The 23,750-nt window shown below is 36.9% G+C and overlaps 1 protein-coding gene across 1 annotated transcript; it reads right to left on the reverse strand.

Moving 5' to 3' along the window:
• Positions 1-1,941: 1,941 nt before the first annotated feature.
• Positions 1,942-8,748, reverse strand: GAL (galanin and GMAP prepropeptide). Its single transcript, XM_035552180.1, has 7 exons — positions 8,729-8,748; positions 8,475-8,555; positions 7,745-7,799; positions 6,585-6,656; positions 6,074-6,160; positions 2,951-3,028; positions 1,942-2,062 (listed from the first exon to the last, which is right to left on the reverse strand). Exons 2-7 carry the CDS (start codon positions 8,553-8,555, stop codon positions 2,010-2,012), a joined length of 426 nt encoding a protein of 141 aa, XP_035408073.1. The 5' UTR covers positions 8,729-8,748; the 3' UTR covers positions 1,942-2,009.
• Between the last annotated feature and the right edge of the window lie 15,002 nt (positions 8,749-23,750).

Genomic DNA, 23,750 nt, shown 5'->3' on the forward strand with positions numbered 1-23,750 from the left:
GTATTTGCAAAGGTTATGGTGTTATGGAGAACAAAGAAACACTAAAAATTTTACCTCTCTCTGTATTTTGGAATATTATTACCAATAGGTGTTTGAATGTGGTAATATTTGAGTAAAAGTATGTTGATTGCTTTAGGCAATTAAATTATTTATTTATTTTTTTTAAATAATAGATGTCTATAACAATTCAGTGTAATGAGTAAGAACTTGTGGGCCTCCCTGCCTAGACACTTTTGGAAATCTTCCAAGGAACTCGATCCAATGAGATTTTTTCATTTTTTCAAATAATCTCAAATTTTAGAATTTCAAATGAACATTCCAACAAGACCATTCCAATTTTAATGAGCTTGGCAGTACGCTAATTTAAGTAATAACTTCTAATTTTAAACTCATTTCTTTTGCTATTTCAAAAGAAAAGAATTTTTAATGCATAAGTTATGTTCTTTTTAATTGATGATAGGTTCAGCTGCTTTTCCACAGAAAGCTGGATTGTTGCTTTTACTGCAAATAACTAGTGGTTCTTGGCATTTCAGAACCAAAGTCCATGGAAGTCAATGGAAAGAATTCTTGATTTTAGTGAGTTACAGTTCAGGTTTCTGACTGGAAATGTGGGTATTACTAGTGAAAATGAGTTTGAAATTACTGGATGATGTTAATGTACAGAAGTTACATTTCACTAAGGTTGGTTTTTTTTATGTTTTGGAAACCCATAAATTTTAGAAATAATGTAGAACTAGAAGCAATTTCAATGTACACTTTTTGTTACCCTTTCAAAAAAAAAAAAAAGCAGTAAACCAGTATCTGAAAGACTTGCCCAGAAGCCTGCTGAATCTGATGGGGGAAAAAAAAAAGTATGCTTTGGAAACTGTACATCAGACATTAGATCAGAGGCTGAGTGACTACCATAAGAACAGTACAGATGGATTGAGAAGGCGAGAGAGCCTTGTGGTTTCAAATTAGCCACTAATGGCTTGGCATCTAGAATGTATTCTGCTACGATAAAAGTGAAAAACAGATTATGCAATAATTCTGTAAAGTTTTTGTCTGTGCATTCTAGAAAATGATGTTTTGAGAGGACAGGATTTCCTTGTGCTAAGCAGAGTGTCAAAGTCATCTAAATGTGAAGAACCCTTATAAGATTCTTTATACTCAAAAACATTTCTTCATTTCTGCTATGACATTCATCCTTCATTGGACTAGCATACTGGTCTTGCTATGTCAAAACTCCTAAGAAGGAGTCAAGCATGTCTTGAAGCTCTTTGCTGAACTCAAACTAAAACACCTCATGAAATATTTTTTAATCTTGGAGTAGACAGTAGAGTCTCTTCATAAAAGAATACAGATCCAGTATTCTTGATGGCATAGGAATAGGAAGCCTATACATATAGTTTGTGTAAACCTATTGCCTGTGCAGAACAGTTACATTTGTAAAAGTAAACGTCAGTCCATGGGCTGATGTATTACAGGTGAATAATATGAAATACCAGATGAACATTCATGTCTATGAACATATGAAGAGTAAGAATGTTTACCATGAAGTGTCGAAGTATAAATAGGTCTATGAGACTTTATAATGGCTACAGTCTGAAGTGGAAATTCTTCTCCTGTGTCTCAGTTAGCTAAAAAGCTCAATATGTAGCATTTGTTGTCTTTTTTTTTTTTTTTACAGTATTTTTTATGATTATAGGTGTAGCATAATCCTACAGTTTAACCTGGGGCTTATAGCTGATACATGGTTTGCTGTTAGTTTTAAAATGCTCTTTAAAGGGAAATGAAACAATGTAGTTGCTGTTTATTTTTATTTTATCATTTACCTACAGAAAAATTTCACCAAGGCAAAATTTTACACCATAACATTACAGGAGAGAAAAGAAAATCCAAGAGGCAAAATGTCATTTACCATTTTTCAGATTAATGCAAACAATACTTCTCATCTTCTGGTCTTTTGGATCTTTTGTTTAGAATTCAATCTGAATTTACACTACAACAAAATAAAAATGTATTCTTCTTCAAGACTGGTTTGTTTCCTCTGGTGAAGGTAGATTGTCAAGTGCTCCCACCTCTTCAAAAAAGAAAAAAAAAAAAAAAAACATGAAGTGTGTGTATTAATCTTGGAAAATAAATCAGAAAATCCAATTTCAGCAGTATACATTTTTATATTTTTCTTCTAGCTGAAAGATTGTAAGATGCAAATCCTTGAACTTTTGATGATTTAAATTATAAACATTTTTTCTTCTAAATGTTAAGAACCTCTTCCTGCTATAATTTCACTTTTTTCCTTTTTTTTTTTTTTTTAAGAAACTGCAGGGATAGAGTGACAGAGTCACAATTTTGTAATTTTGTGGCTCCACATAGTTTTACTAGCAGCATTTTGAGCTGTTTGCTAGCATGCAATTTTATGATGTGACTTTATTGTAGAATACATGCATAAAGGGAGATGTTTTTCTTTTATTGGTAAGAAGTGTTTCTGAATTTCAACCAACTGCTCTTGGTTGTAAACTCAGGCTTTACTTAATTTGTTATCAAATTGTGTTGTTTTTTGTTTGTTTGTTTTTGTAACTCCCATGTAATCAGAATGTGTTTAGTTTGTTTTCAACTATTCTATATGCCGTGTCCATAAAATTTTGGTAGCAAGTTATTTTTGTCACAGTGCCCAGAGTAATCAAATAGTATTAGGACCCTGTTGTGCTGGATATTCATTGACCTGCAGTTTGACAGGACAGCCTTTGCTCTTAAAGTCAGGCATATTCCTAAATGCATTAAAGTGGAATTGACAGTTCATCTCCTTCCACCCTTACTCCCAGAAATGCTGTCCAAAGGCAAATCTGTAGCAGGCTTGTACATTCATGACTGGTCCTATCTCAGTAAATTTCAAACCAGAAAGGCCAACAGAAGCAGGATCTTCAGTGATTCTGATAGGTATAGTCAGATTTAAAAAGTGTTCACTAACCTTTAAGATGCAGGTAAGTCAAAAATTCAATTACTGTGCGCACAATGTTTTCGTCAGCCAGTGGTCTTCCAAGATTTCCTAGAAAACAAGTTGATTGTTACTTAATGTTAACATGGTGTAAAGATCTATTCATTTTATGTTGTGGCTAAGTTTATAAGTACCCTGAAAAAGTTATCTGGAAAAAAATAAAATAAAAAAAGCCTTGAATGGAAAGCCTCATTTCATGGAAAAGCAAAGCAACTTTGAGGTAAAAAGCTACAATTCTCAGAATCAAAAATTGTCCAATTTTTTATGCCATTGCTGTATAGGAGCTACTTTGACACCTCAATGGTCATGATCCTTAAGACCATACGAGTCCAATTGCAGAAGAGAGATATCCTCTGTTCTCAGCTCCCTCTTTTGTGTCTGCTAGCCTGAGAAGGAAGGGAAAGGTAAATTTAGCAAATTCATCAGCTTTACCAAACAGATAAAAGTTGTTTATGTAGTCTGACTTTGTTCCCATTAGGCTGCTCATGTGTTATAGAAGTGATGTGTTGTCACAAGAACCAGGCCTGGGTCTCGACTAAAGGCTCAGAAATGTGTGCTTTTGCATATATATCAAGTGCAATATAGTCCCCTTTAATCTTGTGCCTTTTGATACTTCTTAAATGGCCCAAATTATCAAGCTCTCTGGAAGCTCATTATTATACTCAGGGAAAATGAGTAATACTTTTGCTGTGTCTATAAATAAAATAAAATGGGGACAGCTTGCTTTTTATCAACAAGGTGGAAGCTTGTTCGATATTGGAGAACAAACAGCAGGTAATTTTGCTGAGGATTTTAGTTCTGTGGATGTAAAAGAGATGGCTACCAGAATCTGACTCACAGTCCATTATTACACTGGTGAAAATATCGTCTCTTGATGTTATCACAGAGGACATGTTTCGTCTCAGAATATAGTCTGAAAGACTGGCTTTGCAGCACATAACTGTTGTGGGAGTTCTTCTGTGACAGAAGAGATGATTCAGGTCTGTAGTGATGCACAGATCAGACTGAGCTGTGTAGCCCAAATGAAAAATATTTAAGAGGAATCATAAGGGATATAAAGGTCTCTGGTATACAGAGAGTCAGCATTCATGAATTTGTGTGGAAGTTCATGTCTAGATGTCTTATCTTCTAGTCTTTGAATGGACACAAACATGCTAATTCGTATATTAATATTAGTGTTTTCATTTGAAGTTTCTTAATTTAATTTTTATTCTGATCTCATTTGTTATGGATTTTTGTTATGATTAATATCATTACACTTGTAGTTAATTGACCCATATTTTATTCATAATATGATAATTATTGCATAAATATTTTTTTAGGTATTTGAGAATATTGTACACACATATTCCTATAAGTATATGGGTCCTTAATTCAGTATAGCCAATTACTTTTGGACTCCAGTAGCGAAAGAGTTATGCTCTTGAAATTTAAAAATTTTTCTGATTATGTTCATAGATTTTTTTATTTTATTTTGATCTTGTGTTATGCAACTAACATAGCTTACAAGTTCCAGGTTATCTTGAGAGCGAGTGAATTTTGCAGTGTTCCTTCAAGGAAACAGAGCAGTTCTTTGCAATGAATTCTTCTACAGGAACACTGTAAGAAGTAGATTGCTGTTTTAAGGCACTTTTGTAAAGGTCATTTCAACTTCATTTAAAATAGGAGCTCTAGTTCCTTAAACCAATTTTATATTCATATCTCCTAGGAATTCCATCAGAAATTTCAGCTTCAAAGGAAACTTTTGATGAGAGAATAGCATCTAAAATGAGGTTCATAATAGAAGCAGTTGTTTAATATATATGTCCTATTCAGACAAGTTTGGTTGGTTTTACTTTTAAATGTGGATATGCAGCAGTACCTGCAGAAGAGTTCCGTAATTCCTAAAGATCATACTTCTGTAAAGGAGCTGGCACTTTATCTGCAAATGGCTATGTGTTGCCGTGTGAGTTGTACTGTTAGATTACAAATGCTGTCTTCCTCTCACTTTGTTTATGACTAGCAAAATACTACTTTAATACCAATGTTTGAGGAAATAGTTTTAGTTTTGTTGTTATATAACTATATACCAGAACTAAAACAGCACTTATTCTGAAAATGCAAAAACTAATGTATATGTTAATGCGACTCTTCTATTTACAGAGTAATTATTTCCATGAAATTATAATGAAGCACATTTCCATTATGTATGAACTTATTTACTGTTAGGTACACTAGTATTGTGTTGGGTGGATTTAAAATAAACTGTATGATCTCTGGGGCTGAGACTTTATCTTCCTCCATTTGTGGGGTGATGAATGTAACAGTACACAAGTAAGTACCATTTTCTGTGATTGGAGTGAGAAACGTTGCTCTTTGACAGTCTAAAGATGAGATTCATTCTATCTCATTTTAGATGCCTACAGCAGATTTAGTTTCTCATCAGGTGAAAGAAACACGTTTTTCTAGAAATTTCTACATCTTATCCTTGAAATAGGTGTCATCTTCTCTTCATTGGTCAGAAAGAGGGTTGAGGCATGTGTTTTAGAGGCCCAGATTTGGATGATGAGTCTATACAACCTAACAGAAATCCAGGCTGCATCCTTTTGATTCCCATTTGCTAAATTGTCATACATGAAACCTCAAAAAAATACATTGACTTGACTTAGTTTCTGGACCACGTTCCCAATCTTTCAAAGAAAATAATCAAGGTTGTTCAAATATAGGAAATATTGTGAGACGTGGAGAGTTTTTTGTTTGTTTGAACTGGTGAATAATCTTCTAACATAAATAGCACCATACAGTGCTGATGTCTGGTTTCAACTCTGTAATATCAGAATAAAAATTTATATATATATTTATACATATTTATATATATTTTTATATAACCTATATATATATATATATATATTATGGTAGTTTTCCTGAGGCATCAAGTTGTTTAAGTATGAAAGGCCAAAATTTAAATTTTATTCCCCACGTGTGTTTAGTGGGATTTTTGGTAGAGTGCAAGAGTAACCTTGTATATAGGTAGTAAGTTAACTCAATGACAGTAAGTAATTACTACATAAAAAACTAAAGTCAAATCAACAATACTGGCATTCAGAATTTCATTACCTGCTTTTATATCCTCATCAGGCTGTATTTCACGTTTACCAGTGAAACCATGTTTGTCATTAAAAGATCTGTGGTTATCTACTGCATCTGACAAATAAATTAAAAATCAGAGGAGTTAATTGACTTGAAAACAACCTTTGTCATGTTGCTTGCCTTTCATGGATTCAAAGAAAAGACACAACGAACACTTTTGATGGATACATATACAAAACAACAACAAAACAATTAATGTGTCACTAAATAAAATAGTCTTTCTTCTGAATTTGTGCTTATGATTTATATCATTTAACCAGTCCTGTACTACCATACCAAGTCCTGTACTACATACTTGTCAAAGTTATTATTGAATTAAGTGGAAGCTGTAAATAAAATACAAGATTGTACATTCATATGTAATTTGAAAGGTTGTTTTTGCTACCATTTTTCCAGTTGTTAGAAATTGCTGCCAATGAGTTTGCTTAAGAATAAACTGCAGATAGTTTTTGAAGATTATTCACGTAAACTATCTTACATGCCCCTGGTGCATCTTCTCTCCCCCTTGCCATGGGCATTTCCTTTATCAGTAAAAGCTGATCAATACGACCTGCAACAAAGGATGACTCCTATTACCCAGTCTTAGATAAATGACACTTGAAAAGCACATTTCGATTCTAGCCAATTTGGTTAGATCTGCTTTGGGGCATAAATTTACAAAACTAGTTAATACATTTAAGATGCATTAATCTGCTTTTATGTATACTTAAGGCTAGTGGTCCATAAATGGGGAGTCACAGTAAATATCTGTAGTATTTGTCATGTATCTGAGACTGACAGTAAACAAACATCAGTAATGAGACATACTACATAAAGAAAAAATGATGGACAGATATTTGAGACATCTTAGCACTTTATTTCCATTTCCCTTAAAATCTATGTGTATTGAGTCATATATATATATACACACACACACATATATAATCTACCATTTTTCTTTAATCTAATGATTCTTCATCTTTGTAAAACGATGTGTTCCTGTATTTTAAACACCATGAACATTAAATATTTTTCACATGGTGAACTGTTTGTCAATACTTCACATTTTTATGTCATTTTAATTTACATTTTTTTCCTTCCTTTTTTAAAATAGTAGTATCATAAAGCCCAGTAGTAAAGGCATTTTCAAATAGATTTTAAGTGAAATCTGAAATAAGTTGAGTAGTGCCAGAATTTCACATTTTGTCAGTCTTCTTTTGACATCATAACATTTCCGTGCATAAAAAAAAAAAAAAAAAAAACAGACAAACACACCAAAAAAAGAGAGCAAAAAGAGAAGGAAGAAGACAACCACAGACACACACACACCCTAAAAAAAGAAAAAGGGGGGGGGGGGGGGGGGGGAGAAACCACATAAAAGCTATTTGCAATATGAAAGTTCCAGGTCAGTAGCACAAAAAGTGACCAAATGTGTACCTGGATATAAAGTCTCACAGCATGATTCTTCTTTAGAGAAGAACATTTATTGTCTAAGGCAACTCAGTTCTATAATAGGCATGTAATAAATAACTAAACAAGTATCCAGTTTTTGCAGGTTTAATGCAGTCATCAGAAAAGTGAGTCGCATACTACAGTAAACTGTTTTACAAGAAAAAAAGATGAATTTTGCAATAATGGAAGAAAGAGTGCTTGACTTACGTGGCCCAAGTAGGTAACCAGCACTGTTCAAAGTCCAGCCCCTTTTTTCTTTTGCCTTGAAGAAAAAAGGCAAGTAGGTTAGTGCATGAACTACACAGTACTTTCTGAAGACAAGAAGCAAGCAGCACCCAAATGGATTTTCTCTTAATAGAAGTGGTCTTCTGAAGGTTTGAAATAAGAAAAAAAAAGTTAAAAAAAACAAACATATAATAGTGTCAAAGCAAATACTATTGTTGCACTTCTGCCCCCTTCCCATCTAGTCAGTAGATTTGCTGTTAGCATCCACGTACAGCAAAAAACTTCACAGCATATGAATGAAACTGCAAATCACACTTTGGAAGGAGCAATTTTGACTTTATACTCCAAGTTTATATTATTAAATTAGATAATCATCTTAGCAGACAGCAGTATTTCTATTTAATTGTTTGGATTTACATGACAGCTTTACAAGGTGCACACTACCTTTTCTGAGTCAGACGGGGATATCCACTGAATTTCGCTCTGTCAACTAGACCTTCTTTTTTCTTTTAGTTACATAGGAGATATAATTCAAAAGTCTAGTATTCCAGATTAAAAGCCCATTTACTGCCCAAAATATTCGAGCCCTGCATCTTGTCTTACCCCTACACCTAAATACAGGGTAAATAACTGCTGGGATTTCTGTCATTTGTCAGCTGAGGCACGGATGCTGCCCAATGGAAAGGACCCAGAGTGGGAAATAAGTACTTACAGATAAAACCAGTCCAAATGTTTCTGACAGGGCGGCGCAGAGGATGAAAGACAGAAAGAGGAAACTAGCGCACCTCTGCATCTGTAAGGAAACCGTACCGGGGTGAGTGCTCCGAGTTACCCACCGCCTCTGCCCCCCAGCTGCTGGTGGGAGCAGAGCTGAGCATCCTTTGGGAGGGACAGGATGGTTGCAAAGAGTCTGGCACCCCAAATCCCCCTGGGGGGGAAAAGGGCGAGGGGTGGGAAGGGCAGTACCTTGAGCCGGGGCGCGACGGCCTCTTGCTCGCAGCGCTTCACTGGGTGCTGGCGGGCAACGACGGGGTGGACGTGGTGGTCCGGGGGGGCCCTCAGTGCATGGCCCCAGAAAGCTGGCACGGCTCTGAGGGCACGGCACGGCAAGGCTCTGCACACCCGTCCCCACGTCCCCTCCGCTCTTTATGGGCTGCGGAGCCGCCGCAGTGGAGGGCCACTCTCTTGGGAGGGGAGGCAAGAGCCGCCCACCACCCCCCTCCGCCTCCCCTGGGTCATTTTCCCTCGCCAAACCACTGCATTAGGAAGGGTAAAAAATGATAGCAATTCAATTAGAGGCATTTGGAAGAACGACGCGGGCTGCAGGGAGATAACGGTCCCGGCAATTACCTCTGATTACGACAGCCTTGGGTAGGCTGGGCAGCTGGGAGAGGAGCTCTGCTCTGGGCAGCCTGGCCTCCCTCCGCTGCAGCTTTGCAAGGCCTCGGGTGTTGGTGGGGACTAAGGAAATATAACAAAATACAGCTCACTTGTCAGAAAGGCTCAGAGCTAAAAACAAAAGTCTACATGGGATGCCCGCTAACAAGATTCACGGTGCTTGGGCATTGCATTTAGGAATGCAGTGCTCACCTTTTCCACTTGCTCTCCCTCGAGCACCCTGCAGTCCCTTAAAATCCCTTTGACTCATACGCCCTTTGCTCTAGCATCACAGCGAAATGAGCTTGAAGACAAACTCTGTTATTGTGCTGCCCTGCTGCTTCCAAGTGCTCGGAGACGCAGGAGTCCTTTAGAAACCTGCCTTGTTTGTTTGTTCGTTGCCTAGGCTGTAAGCCAGCAATGTTTTGATTCTGAAATATCTTTCTTTTTTTTTGTTTTCCTTAAGGTCTTGTGTGAAAGGTTAGAAATGAAGCTCTCACCAATGATTAGACTAGCCCTAGCGTGTTAATTACAAACAGTAAATTTTCACCAGTTTGCTTAGCTTAGCTGTGGTTACAGCCAGCATGGGGACGTGCAAAACTGAATTACAAGGCACGGGATCCAATATTGGTTCCCTTTATTCCCTGCCGAACTGTATTTTTTCTGCAGCAGATGAACTTATTTAGTACAAGTCCCCCAAATCCCTCTTTTAGTATGAAAAGCATAACAGATGTTGCATAGAGTAAATAATACTTCCAGCTCCTTTTTCTGAAGCTGCTTAAGATGCTTTGCAAACTTTTATACAGTATGTGTGTGAACATGGATGTGGAGTAAAAGCAGCTACTGGACAGTGCAATATTCCTCCCTTTCACTGGTTTTGAAGCAAATAGTAGTTTTATGTCAAGTAGCAAGTTCGTAAGCCAGGCTAGAAGTGTAAACTGTGTCTTGTAGTTCTGTTTTCCACCTTCTTTTGTCAGGAGCCTTAGGGCTGTAATAATCTAGCTACATTACTGAATTTAAGATTTATATCTGCTTGAATAAAGTTTATTTTATATGATCCTTAAATGCTAATGTACTTAAATGGGAAGCAAGCAGCTTGCTTTGATGTTTCGCATCATTCTTGATGATGTTCTGTCAGGCACTGCATTACCTTTGCCATTCTGACTAGATAGAACTGGAAAACAGCAAGGTAATTTTTGCAAAGTGTGGTTCTTTACCTTATCAAAGATGCATTTCTGGATGAAATTTCCTAGCTTTCAGCTGTTAAATCCCCTGCAGTCTTTTTTGAAACTTGAAGCTTCACTGTGACAGAAAATGTTGTTGTTCTTTTTTTGTGTGTGTGTGTTATTTGAGCATAATCACAGAAATTATATCAAGTGAGGTCAAAAATTACATTCAAGCAGTATTATAAAAATGTATCCATTCTGTTTTCATTCACTACAATTTATTCTTCAAGTTCCTGTAAAAAGTATTTAAAACAATGTATTTTAACCTGTATATTTTATTCCAATTTTGCACCACAATTCTTGCATTTTCTTGTCAAATTAAAGGGGAAAATTACCTCTTAATCTTCATTAGAGTCAGATAAAAAAAGGAAGCGTCTTTGTCTACTAAAATGGTTAATCCATCATTTGTCCATCATACTTTTTGTGTAAATCTATCTTTAGGTTAGTGTCAATTAAATAATTTTATCAGTCATTTCTACAATTGATGATCTCATTCTCTCCATTTTCCTTATCAAGAATGCTATTTTTTTTTTCTTCCTTAGGAATTTTAACATCACTGCTCAGAGAGAAGAATTAGAATTTAGTCTGAAGTCTGCCTTTTCCAGCTTAGCTTGAAAAATGGCTATGTGCTTAACTACATAGCTTATTTTCCTGTTGAGGTGGCTCTTCAACATGCTAATTCTTCCATTGATTTATTTGTTTTTTGTTTAATTGGAAAACACTTAATGTATTTTGCAGTAGCTGTTAGATTATGCCCAGTTCTTACCAGAAGGCCACCATCAAGATCACAATGAAATTCACCTAAAATTTACTGAAGTCAATTGAACAATAAGCATTGATTATAAAATTCTTTCTAATATGTCTAAATCAATACTTGAGAGACACTTGAGAGACTGGAACACTATTGGCTGTCTCACACAAGAACATGTGTTCTGTTCTATAATTGTAAATGCATTTCATAATAATTAAATGAAAACACAGGGGAAAATATGGTTTTCAGCCAGAGTAAAAACCTTTAAATATTTGAGGAGATGATTATATAGATTCAAAAAAAAAAGTGTAGAAATATTGGGCTTGGGGAAAAAAAATATGATATATATGATATATATATATATATATGATATAATATGAGATATATATATATATATAACGTATATACATATTTACTGCACTGAAGATTTCATTTTGAGAACAAGTGGTAAATCCTAAGATAAATCCTAAGGACTGTACTATGAGCTTAATGGTGAGAATTTCTCTTTGATGCAATTGGTGAGGTAGTATGACCTATTTTATTTTTAATTGTCAAAATCCATAAACAATTAAGAATGACTGTTTTATAAAATGTTCTGGAAAAAAAAAAACACTGAATAAAAGTGGATTTACGGTATGTTTTGGAGGGGTCTGGAGATGCAGTGGCTCCCTTCACTGTAGAGCTTAGTAAGAAATAATAAATGAACCAGGAAAAAGTGTCTCTACTATTTCTGTATTGAAGTTGTACAGCCATGTTTGTGTACAGTAAATAAAATAGTGAAAGCATTCGTGAATTTCCAGTCTCATGAAAAAAGGATTGAGGCTTTTTTTTTTTTTTTAACTTTCCAGGTAACATCGAGTGTGACCACTCTATTTAAGGCCATCTTCAGGTACATATACAAAATCTCTAATATTATGTGAGCAATGGAAATGAATTCTAGACTTGTGAGGTAACTGTGAGGTAACTTACAAGATAAAATTGTCTCCCCTGTGCTGGAGTAATTCCAGTGAAACATCAACATTACAGGAAGAAAATGCTTTATTAGAGGGAGGTCATCATCCAGGTAACTAGAATTGATTCTTTGCCACCAACAAGTTGTGTTACTGTTTTCTGCACTGGAAACAATTGTAGATTTTTAAGATCATCATTTTAACCCCGAACACAGAGTTTTTCCATAACTGAGCATGGAGGTCATGAGTGCAAGGCTTTCTGTGGCTAAATCTAATTCTGAGTAGGAAAGGCAGAAATTTCTTTCCAGTAGACTATGGACACTGGCAACTCTGGGTATCCACGCACAATGAGAATTTCTGGCTGCCAAGAAGGCTGTGAACTGTTCCACTGATCTAAAGATTTAGTGAGAGCTCAGTGGCTAACAAAGGCAGTGCCACAGAGCTGCAAAGTTCTTTGGAGTTTTTCTAACACTATTACCCCACGCTCTGATATTTGCATTCTAGTTGTTCATTGTTAACCTAAGAAGAGGCAAGTTGAACATGACACTGCATTTATCTGAAAATCACATAGAACTTCAATACGCAACTGTATCATTACTAAAGTAGTTTGCTCTTTAAGTCTTCGAGAAACCTCTTGATTATTTTCCTTTTTCATGTGTATAGAACTTTCTTCTTTAATGGATGTAGAGCTGAGAACATGGTGGCTTTTTATTATTTTTTATTATTTTTTAAAGAAAAAGAAAAAAAGTAATAATAATTGAAGGGTCATTTTCTTCATCCTTCCAAAGCCTTTACTATTGTTTTCCTCCCATTTTCCCATTTTGTAATTCCTGCAAAATGTAGACAATTTTCACTGAGTGAATCTTTTGCCCATTTTACCACCTGCAGCTCAGTGTCAAATAGAACTAAATATTATAGATACTTTCTGAATGAAGGGCTATTTTCTGTTCTGAATTACCCTTATATCAACTAATAATTTCCTATTATTATATCAATCAGTGTGCTGCTAGTGCTATTAGTCACACTGCATATATCATTACAACAAAACTGTGATCATAGTATATCTTTTAAAATGTTTTTTGGTTCAAGAAGCACATTGATCTTAGGCTAATTGTGTATAGAAAAAAAAGAAACAATAGAATAGAAGTTTTGGAGGAATATTCTAAAAATGAATTGCTATACACACCAAAAATATTGTGAAAAATGATAACAAAGAGTCTTAATTAGTCTTTCATAAAACTTCCAGGAAAATAAAATATCTGTCAGATTTGATAAAAATAAGCCAGCAGGTTCAAACCTATGAAGGACAGGTTGCCAGCCCGTACTGCTGCATAAGCTTCATATCCTAAAGAAATCAGACTAAAATAGAAGCTCTCTTGATGAGAGTTTTTCTTTTAATCTGAGAAAAGCCCTGAGAATTTGAAATATTCTAAGAAATACCATTTGCCGGGGATTCCTGTTCTTATTGTAGCAGATCAATATAGGTTGCACATCCTACTGCATTTTGTAGTCTTGTGCATCCACAGACCGTTGCTTTTTGGGCAAAGTACCTATATGCAGAAGCCTCGCTGAAATTCTGGAAGAGCCACTACTCCACGAGTTTTCTTTACAGGACCATCCATGATGGGGGATGGCTTCAGAGACACTCCCTCCCTCAGAAGCAAACACAATCTCTCTGATTTGTTTGTTTTATAGCATGTGAAATAATTCATTTATATATTACATGCATTTTAATGTTAAACAATCTGAAGATTCTCGGCTTATAAAAAACGTTGCCTATGTTACAAATCATATTAGTTCCTTATCTGAAAACAGATTTATCATAACTCAGTTGGAATTTCTGCAGGATGATATTGCATAGCCTTCATTATCCTGCTGTAAATGCACAAAATTAGTCTTTTTCTGCTTTGATAAGAGATAACCTATTCCATCTTACAGAATCGCTGTGTAGTTCAAAAATAGGTTAGGGAAAAATTCGTGTTTCTTATTGTGGAAAGTCTTGAGCACGCTTGATCTCTTACAAGGAAGACAAAGTGACAGCTGAACAGGCAGTTCTCCCACTTCTTCTCAATGAAAAAAGAAATAGGAAAACAACTTCCTTTCTCACCTGGAAGTTTTTTCACCTCATGCCCTGGTGGTAAGAATACGCTAGGAGTAAATATGAGGTAAAAGTTGTTCTCCCCAAGCCTCCAGAAAATTTTCAAAAAAGCAAATCAAATCAAACCACTCCCAAACCAAACTAATTTGATACCAGGCTTAAAACAGTTCTCAGTAGTCCAGCTTTCAAATGCAGAATTTAATCTCCGAGAGAAATCAAGAATTTTATGACCTGTTAAGATAAATGGTTCAAATGAGGTCATAAAAAGCTGAAAATTGCTTTAAAATTATCACTGTTCACACCTGTAATGCATGTGGAGGCAGAACTCCTGTTATATGATAGGATTTATGCTGAGATTCTGATGTACACTGACCACTCACAACATTTCTAATTCTCAGTGGGATCACAAGTGCTTAACAGCTTCCAAGATTCTAGCATCTACCAATACATATATAAGGTGGACATACTGGTCTTTTTTTTCTTTTTTTTTTCCTAAATTTGAAAACCTTTTAATAAAACATTTACAAATTTTCAGTGGAATAAGGGGGAGAAATGTCTATATGTCTGTGTTGCACCTGACCTTTTCTGTGGCTTTGCAGAATAAAAATGTCAATGGTATCATGCGCAAGATAGGTTAAATAAGTTGCCTGTGCATTGGCATGTATTTCCACTGCAAAATGAATGTTTATTAATTAAATACAAAGAAAAAGCTGTTTACTTTCTGTTTAGGTAAGTTGTGTTTTTGTTTGTTTGTTTTGTTTGTTTGTTTGTTTTTTGCCCTTTATAGGCACAAATAATGCTTATTCTTTCCAGTGGCTACAGAGGGAGCCCATGCTCTTGATTTAGACCAATATTGAGACAATACAAGCTCTCAGGCTATTTGCATTTGGAGACAATAAGAGAAGGCTGAAAGTTTGGGGCAAGCTAAATCCATTATCAAAAGTTATTAAGGTGTAGAAAATCTGTTAAAATGCCCTGGGAAGACTGAAGTAAATAAGGGTAGAGGGAGGACACAGTTTTCTGTGGCTGTTGTGCACATGCACACAGGAGGGATAATTCCCTTCAAACTCACTTCATTTATTTAGCAGTGCCCCCTCACCCCTGATTTATTATATTACAGAAAAGGATGTATTTAAGGGGTGGAGATAATCATTTCCCCCACAGAAAAGGCTTGAGAATAAAGAAGTAAGGGACAGATAGGATGGGATTCAGCTGCTTAGCTGTATGAGTTTACATATGACTCAGGTATCAAGCTCCTATGATAGTCGGTGTAGAGGGAATCAGAATGGTCAAGAGTGACTCCACGTAAACTGATATAGCCATCTACATGTTTTTCCAGTTACTCTTGTGGCTAACTTTTCATTGGCTGTTCTGGAAGATTAGACATAATCACCTGTAGGAACCTAAACTAATATCAAATAATTGCAGCCATGATGACACTCTTTAAAAAACAAACAAAAAAAAAGTGTTCAGTTATTATCCCCGCCTATTGGGTTAGAAGAAGGTAGGACTGGATTAACCTGTAAGAAGAATGTTGTGGTTAGTTGTTAGGAAAGACATGGTAACTATATGATTAGAAAACAATTGTTATGAGAAATCTAATAGTAGAGGATTTTTGTGGAGGCTTCAGTAGAGAACACGTTCGGTGAATGTGTCAGGAATAATGGAGGTATGCTTAATACTCCATAAGAGTAGCATTTCAAATAGATGATCTCTCCATTCCACCTATATGTCTCTATCTGTGTCAACAAAACCTGTGCACAGTGCATTTCTTAGAATTGCAGACCTATTTGTGCTATGACATAATCTAGATTTTTACTGTTGTGATTGATTTCACATTTAATCCTTCTGTACTCTCCCAGTGCATTCATCATTTTTACCACTTAGCTTCCTTCACTTCTTATAATATTTTCTTATGTCCCTAAATACTTCCTTTGTCATTCTTCTGCTTTGCTGTAGGATTATCCCTCATTTTCATATTCTCTCTGTCCTTGTCTCATGTTATTTCCACTCTTTTTATTCTGTTTTCCTGAAGAAATAAAGCTTATAGTGTTATTCTGCTGTCTACTCTTTCCTCCCTGTCCCTCCCACGATTTTGGAAAATGCTAGAAATGAAGCATGCCACCAACCATAAGGTATAATTTGTATCAAACCAGGTTAAATTAACTTAATGTTTACCAAATAACTGATTTTCTTTTTATTTTCATGGACTGATACAGTCATTAAATTGGAAGAAACCTCTCGAAGTCATCTAGTTCAGCCTCCTAGTGGCAGCATGCCTAACTAGATCTAGCTCTTCAGAGACTTATCCAGCCAAGTTCTGAGTATCTCCAAAGGCAGAAATTACCCCACCTCTGTGGAACCCTTCTCCAGTGTTTGACTGTCCTCAAGATAATGATTATTTTTTTCCTTTTTATCTAATTGGAATTTTCCATGTTGCAACTTGTGTCTGTTCCCTTTCAGCCCATCATTGTGCAGCACAGAGGAAAGTTAAATTGCTGCTAGTATCTGTCATGACACAGAGTTTGTATGAAACACAATATACAGCCTCCATTAAACTCCTCTTTTCAGAGGTCTTTTCAGATAAATCTCAAAAAAAAAAAAAAAAAGGTTTGCATAATCAAGACATTGCAAAGACAGTCACCAGTAGTCTATTTTTTTTTTATTTTAATTTTTATTTTTTGTCTTAGTTGGAACCTGAATCTGGACCATAAGAAGACAAGTCCTTTGATTTAACTCTGGAGCACTTTGGCTTATGCCATTTGAACATTAGCAATTATCCTTATCCCTTCACTTTCTAACAACCATGATTATATATCACTATAAATTAGGAGCCCTTTAGTGAAAACAGCAACTGTATTTTGAATTAGTGATACTGGATCAAAATTTATTCCAAACTATTATTCAGAATTTCACAGAACTGTCTGTCATCATGTTCAGCATTATGCCTTATACCTAATCATTACAAGTTGAAAAATAGACACTTATCTGCAGAATAAGATCTATGTATTTAATTGAACAGAATTTTGAAGAGTTTATTCCTAGTGTAATACAAAGTAAAAAGAAAAAAGACCAAGGCACTATGTGCTATTATGGAAGCTGGCTATATTTTACCAGAAGTCTCACTGCTTTGTGTGCAGCTCAGTAATGTGCCTTAGCCTCTTAGAATCTACAATTTATTTATTTATTTATTTATTTATTTTAGTTTGCTATCATACTTATATGTATACAGCATTACTTATAAAATTGCAGCAGGTATAGCTTAGGCCTCTAATAACAATATAATAAACAGGAAGATAATTACGGTTGCAGCTCTTCCCTAATCTCTTTTCTAAACTCTTTCTCACTGCAGTACATATCACCTTCTCTTTAATATAGCATATTTACAATTTTTTTGTGCTTACGACACTAATCTACCCAATTGTGCAAGACAAAAATATTTCCTATGTTCTTAGCTATAAATATTTTCTTCTGAAAAATATTGTTTGCTTAATCAATCAATCCTTGCTTCGGCATGAGAAATTCTTACCAAGGAAAGATCAACAGAAACTGACTCAAGTTATTTTAAGGGTTTTTTTTTTTAATGAAAGTAGCCCCTTTTGGTTTTCTGAGAAGGGTAGTTGCTGTTGTCATGTGCAAAGAGCAATGAAGTCTTACCAATCCTGTCAAATATACAGTGAATATTCAGTAAACCTTTCAGCATTATCAGCCAAGTTATTAAACCAACGATTATATGCCCCAGTGGCACACAAGAAATAGAAATTAATTCTTATTACATTCATTCCTTAAAACTTCTAATAGATGCATGTTACAAGTGTGTATACGTTTCCAAGGCCTACATTTTTAAAATCCAGAATGATAACACTTAAATATGCATATTTCCCCATCTATGGTTGAAAACTATTCATATCACATACAGTGCAATTGCTAATGACTTTTTTTTCCTAATCTACTTGCAAAATCTTCAGTATTAATAACTTTCAGAATTATATACTGACAGTCCTATAATACTTGCATTAAGTTCAGTAATACTTGCGGTAAGATCAGTACTGAATTCCTTTTATATGTTCTTATGAGAGTAGATATGTCTTCTTACTTTCTTTTGAATTTCACTTGAACTTTTTAGCTAGTACCTAGTCATTGTTCTGAGGGTTACACAGTAACAGGGGTCTATTTTTTTCTATTACCAGTGAAGGCAGTCAGACCATGATGGTCCATTTTCTGTTATGCAGTCCAGGAAAAATCATACTCTCTGTTCTTTAGCTTACAGATTCTCACAGATTTATACAGTTTGATTTCTTTTTATCATCCCAGGAAACAGAAGTAAAAAGGCCTTCTAGGCCTTCTAGGCCTCTAGCTTGAGTATTAGATGTCAACTCTTTAGTATCAAAACAGAAAGAGTTTAATGGAGTCTACTCATTTCTGCTCTGTAGTGTCAAAGAGATAAGAGATTTCAGTCTAGTCTTAGATCTTCCATGGCTCTTCTTTCATCAAAGGGAAAATTGAGGGAGAAGAAACCCAGACTGATAATCAGAGAACCTTGAGAGTTTATTGCACCTGGGGGATTAAAGGCCTCCCATGGGGACAAAAGCCTCATAATCCATGTATACGTTATACAGAAAGTACTTGTGCACTGCTTTGGGTCAGGTGCATTTGCAAAGTTTGGTTAAACTTCGGGTTTTAGGGAAACCCCACGAGTTTTTATAAAGTTAATGTCAGTAATGGATTTATGTCAGTACATTTCATACATTTTCCTATTGAATTTGCAAGAAAATAAAGGAAAGCTTCCTTGTGACCTGCATGTCATAGAAAAGTGCTGATATTATACATATTATGAAAAATGTTGTAGGTTCCTTTTATCTTCTGAATGTAAGGGCTCATTCTGTTTAAGATCATATATTTAGTAGGTTGATGCATTGTGCTCCTCTTTTCATAAAGCCCCTATTTCTCTAAACTCTTAGTTTTCACTCCACTTCGCTAACTTTTCTTATGATTATTTTGATCAGATAGATTATAGAAGTGACAGTTCTGTAAATACCCGAGGTTCTTGAATAAGAAGAAAAGAAAAGTGGCTTCTCAAATTAAGATATTCCTTCTATATTGCTCAGAAAATTATCCCCATCAGTTTTTTTGTCTTCTTTTAAATTCTCCAAGAGAAGTTTAGAAAAGCACTGAATGTGATCTAAGAGCCGACTTCTTTTCTATAGAGAGGAAATCAATAAAATTAAACTTTTCATTAACTGTAATGACCTCAAACATTTATAAAAGTAATTAAATGGTTTAAGTCCCATAAAATCTCTGCATATAAGACTGCTAGATTTTGTCTTACTAGGCAATGGACATTAAAAAAGTGGAAGATACGAAGGACCATTACTCTTGCAATTCTTATATATTATTTATTAGATGACATGACTTCTTTGACCTTTAAGCCTCAGTAGATGTCAGGCTTTAATAAGTGATACAGTTCAATATCATTTTTTAAAGGTTGGTCTATTTGCCAAACCCTCTATGACCTATTCTTTAGAGGCTCCTTGTTGAAATTTTTCAAGTAGTTAGAACAGAAGAAATACTGCTTTGTAGGGGAAGGTAAACCATTTCTGGAATTTATCACACAAACTTGTGAGTTTGGACGTCAGAAGAAAGTCTATTAGTCCAGATTTTTGAATACATTATTTTGTATATATGAGGGTGTTGTTATTTCACGCCTGTAGGCAGCCAAGCATCACACTGCCATTCCTTCAGTCCCCCTCCTCAAAAGAACAGAGGGAAAAAAGGCAATGAAAAAAGGCCTGTGGGTTGAGATAAGGACAGGGACATCACTCAACAATTACTGGCACAGGCAAAACAGACTCAGCATAAAGGAGATTAATGTAGTATATTGCTTATTGATAACAGACATGAGCAGAGAGAACTAAAAGCAAACTAAAAACACCTTCCCCCCACCAACCCTCTTCTAGGTCCTCTCCCCATGTGGCACAGGGGAAGGGTAAATCAGGGTTGCAATCAGTCCACATGCTTCATTTGTGCCACGGCTTCACCCTCACTCTCTTCCCCTGCTCCAGCATGGGGGTCCCTCCCACAGGATGACATCCTTCCTGAACTGATCCTGCATGGGTGCTTACCACATACTGCAGGTCTTCAAGAACTGCTCCAATATAGGACCATGCCATGGAGTGCAGTCCTTCAGGAACAGACTTTACAGCAGATTTTCAGAGATACACAGACTTTCAAAAACTAGAACTGTCTTTGTGAAAGTACTTACATAGTTTAAATGTAACTACAACAATATAAAGTGGAAAATGCATTATTTAACTATCAAGGTATTTTAAAGGTATCAACATATTCTCATACATTTGTATTAAACGAAGTCAAGAATTAATAGCAAGTAATTGTTACATTTTGTAATGATTTTGATTCAATATTTTGTGTTTGTAGTAGGTGGGTGGAAGGAAGCCTTTTAACTTAGGCCACCTTTTCTCAACTCCTCTCTCTTTACTGAGTGAGGAGAATTATTCACAATTAATTCTACAGACAAGAAATAAGTAAATGGCCTATAAAGGAAATTCTGCTAAGCATAGTTTGGAGAACAAGGGAGTCACTTGTCATGCTTAAGATTCTGTAAGACAAACCGATTCTAGTAAAAAAAAAATCTATCTGCTTGGCTATCAGCAATCCTAAGGCAAAACTATAGGATCAGATTTGGGAAATGTCTTAGATATTTGAAGCTGGATGTAGAAAGACTTCAGAATTTTAAGAATCTTAGCATGAAGCCGACATTAAAAGTTTTATTTTTATAAAGCAGCAATCACGGAAATTTCAGGTTTTGTTTCCCATCTTTCTGGGCCTGAAGTCCTCTGTTCACAGAAGACCTTATGTCTAATGTAAATGGAAATTGGATAGAATGTGAATCAGTAGTCCCTGCTTGTCATAGCCTGTTGTAATAATCATTGGAAATTTACACCAAGCGTTTTATGAAGAATTAGCCAGACAGCTTACACACCTGTGGACAATGAAGGTGAGCAGCCAGAGAAGACTGCAACTTCATAGAGAATGGCATTGGTATTCCACAGAAAGGAGGCACTGCACTTACTAATGTTATGCACATTAACTTACCGCCCACTAATGTAATCTGTAATCGGTGCAGTGTCCTGGAACATAGAGAGAACAGAGTCCAGTGTTCAAAATGCAGTGATGATCACAGAATCATAGAATGGTTTGGGTCGAAAGCAAACTTTAAATATCTTTTAGCCCAACCCTACTGCCATGGTCAAGGACATCTTTAACTAGAGTAGGCTGCCAAATCCCCATCCAACCCGGTCTGAAACACTTAGGGATGGGGCATCCACAGCTTCTCTGGGCTAATATCTATTCTAAACCTACCCTCTTTTAGTTTAAAGCTATTACACCTTCTCCTATAGCTACACTCCCTGACAAAGAGTCCCTTTCCTGCTTTTCTGTAGGCCCCTTTATGTACCGGAAGGCCTAAAGATCTCCCTGGAACCATCTCTTCTCCAGGCTGAACAACCCCAGCTCCCTCAGCCTGTCTTCATAGGAGAGGTGCTCCAGCCCTTTGATCCTCTCTGTGGCCTCCTCTGGACTCATTCTAATACTTCCATGTCCTTGTGCTGGGGGCCCCAGAGCTAAATGCAGGGCTCCAGGTGGGGTCTCACAAGAGCAGAGAGGGAGAATCCCCTCCCTTGACCTGCTGGCCATGCTGCTTTTGGTGCAGCCCAGGACACAGTTGGCTTTCTGGGCTGCAAGCACACATTGCTGGCTCATGTTGAGCTTCTCATCAAGGAACACCATCAGGTCCTTCTCCTCAGGGTTGATCTCAATCCATTTCCCACCCAGCCTGTGTTCATGCTAGGGATTGCCCCAGTCCTCCTGCAGGACCTTGCACTCGGCCTAGTTGAACCTCATGAGGTTTTGTTGTGGTTTAGCCCGGCTGGCAGCCAAACACCACACAGCCGTTCGCTCACCCTCCCCCCTCCCTCTCCGGGATGGGGGAGAGAAACGGGAAAGTGAAGCCTGTGAGTTGAGATAACGACAGTTTATTAAGACAGGAAAAAATAACAACAACAACAACAACAATAATAATAATAATAATAATAATAATAATAGTAATAATGTGTACAAAATAAGTGATGCACAATGCAATTGCTCACCACCCGTTGACCGATGCCCAGCCTATCCCCGAGCAGCCGCCCCCCCCACCCCGGCTAGCCACCCCTATATATTGTTCAGCATGACGTCAGATGGTATGGAATACCCCTTTGGCCAGTTTGGGTCAGCTGTCCTGGGTCTGTCCCCTCCCAGCTCCTGCTGCACCCCCAGCCTGCTCGCTAGCAGGACAGAGCGAGAAGCTGAAAAGTCCTTGGCTTGGTGTAAGCATTGCTCTACAACAATTAAAACATCAGCATGTTATCAGCGCTCTTCTCATCCTAATCCAAAACATAACACCCTGCCAGCTACTAGGAGGAAAATTAACTCTGTCCTACCTGAAACCAGGACAGGTTTGCACAGGCCTACCTTTCAGGCCTCTCCAGGTCCCTCTGGATGGCATGCCCTTCCCTCCGGCGTGTCAGTTGCACCACAGAGCTTGGTTACATCTGCAACTTACTGAGGGTGCACTCAATTTCACTGTCCATGTCATTGACAAAGATGTTAAACAGCACCAGTCCCAATACTAACCCCTGAGGAACACCACTTGCTGCTGATCTCCACCTGGACATTGAGCCCTTGACCACAACTCTTGAGTGTGACCATCCAGCCAATTCCATACCTATGGAGTGGTTCATCCATCAAACTCCTGTCTCTCTAATTTTAAAGACAAGGATATTGTGAGTGACAGTGTAAAATGCTTTGCACAAATCCAGATAGATGATGTCAGTTGCTCTTCCCCTATCCAGCAATGCTGTAACGCCATGGTAGAAGGCCACCAGATTTGTCAGGCACTGTCTGCTCTTAGTGAAGCCATGTTGGCTGTCACCAATCACCTCCTTATTTTCCATGTGCCTTAGCATAGTTTCCAGGAGGATCTGCTCCATGATCATGCCGGGCACAGAGGTGAGACTGACTGGCCTGTAGTTCCCTGGGTCTTCCTTCTTTCCCTTTTCAAAAAAGGGGGTTATGTTTCCCAAAACTCTTCCACTCAGTGGGAACTTCACCAGACTGCCACAACATCTCAGATATGATGGATAGTGGCTTTGCAGCTACATCTGCCAGTTCCCATGGAGTTATCTCATCAGGTCCCATGGACTTGTGCACCTTTAGATTCCTTAGTTGGTCTCAAACCTGTTCTTCTCCTACAGTTGGTGGTTCTTCATTCTCCCAGTTCCCGCCTTTGCATTCTGGGGCTTGGTGTATGTGGCCAGAGTGCTTGCTGGTGAAGACTGAGGCAAAAAAGTCATTGAGTACCTCAGCCTTCTACATATCCTAGGAAACCAGGTCTCCTCTTTCCTTCTGGAGAGGGCCCACAATTTCCCTAGTCTTCCTTTTATCACTGATATACTTACAGAAGCCTTTCTTGGTGCCCTTGATATTCCTGGCCAAATTTAATTCTAACAGGGCTTTAGCCTTCCTAACC

Source organism: Cygnus atratus, chromosome 5, assembly GCF_013377495.2.
Source record: "Cygnus atratus isolate AKBS03 ecotype Queensland, Australia chromosome 5, CAtr_DNAZoo_HiC_assembly, whole genome shotgun sequence".
Taxonomy (NCBI): domain Eukaryota; kingdom Metazoa; phylum Chordata; class Aves; order Anseriformes; family Anatidae; genus Cygnus; species Cygnus atratus.

Coding starts and splice junctions, on each gene's coding strand:
- GAL (XM_035552180.1), bottom strand. CDS start 8,555: ATGCAGAGGTGCGCTAGTTTCCTCTTTCTGTCTTTCATCCTCTGCGCC. Junction 6,657..7,744: donor TGGTTACCTACTTGGGCCAC/GTAAGTCAAGCA, acceptor CCTTTGTTGCAG/GTCGTATTGATCAGCTTTTA. Junction 6,161..6,584: donor AGAAGATGCACCAGGGGCAT/GTAAGATAGTTT, acceptor TTTATTTGTCAG/ATGCAGTAGATAACCACAGA.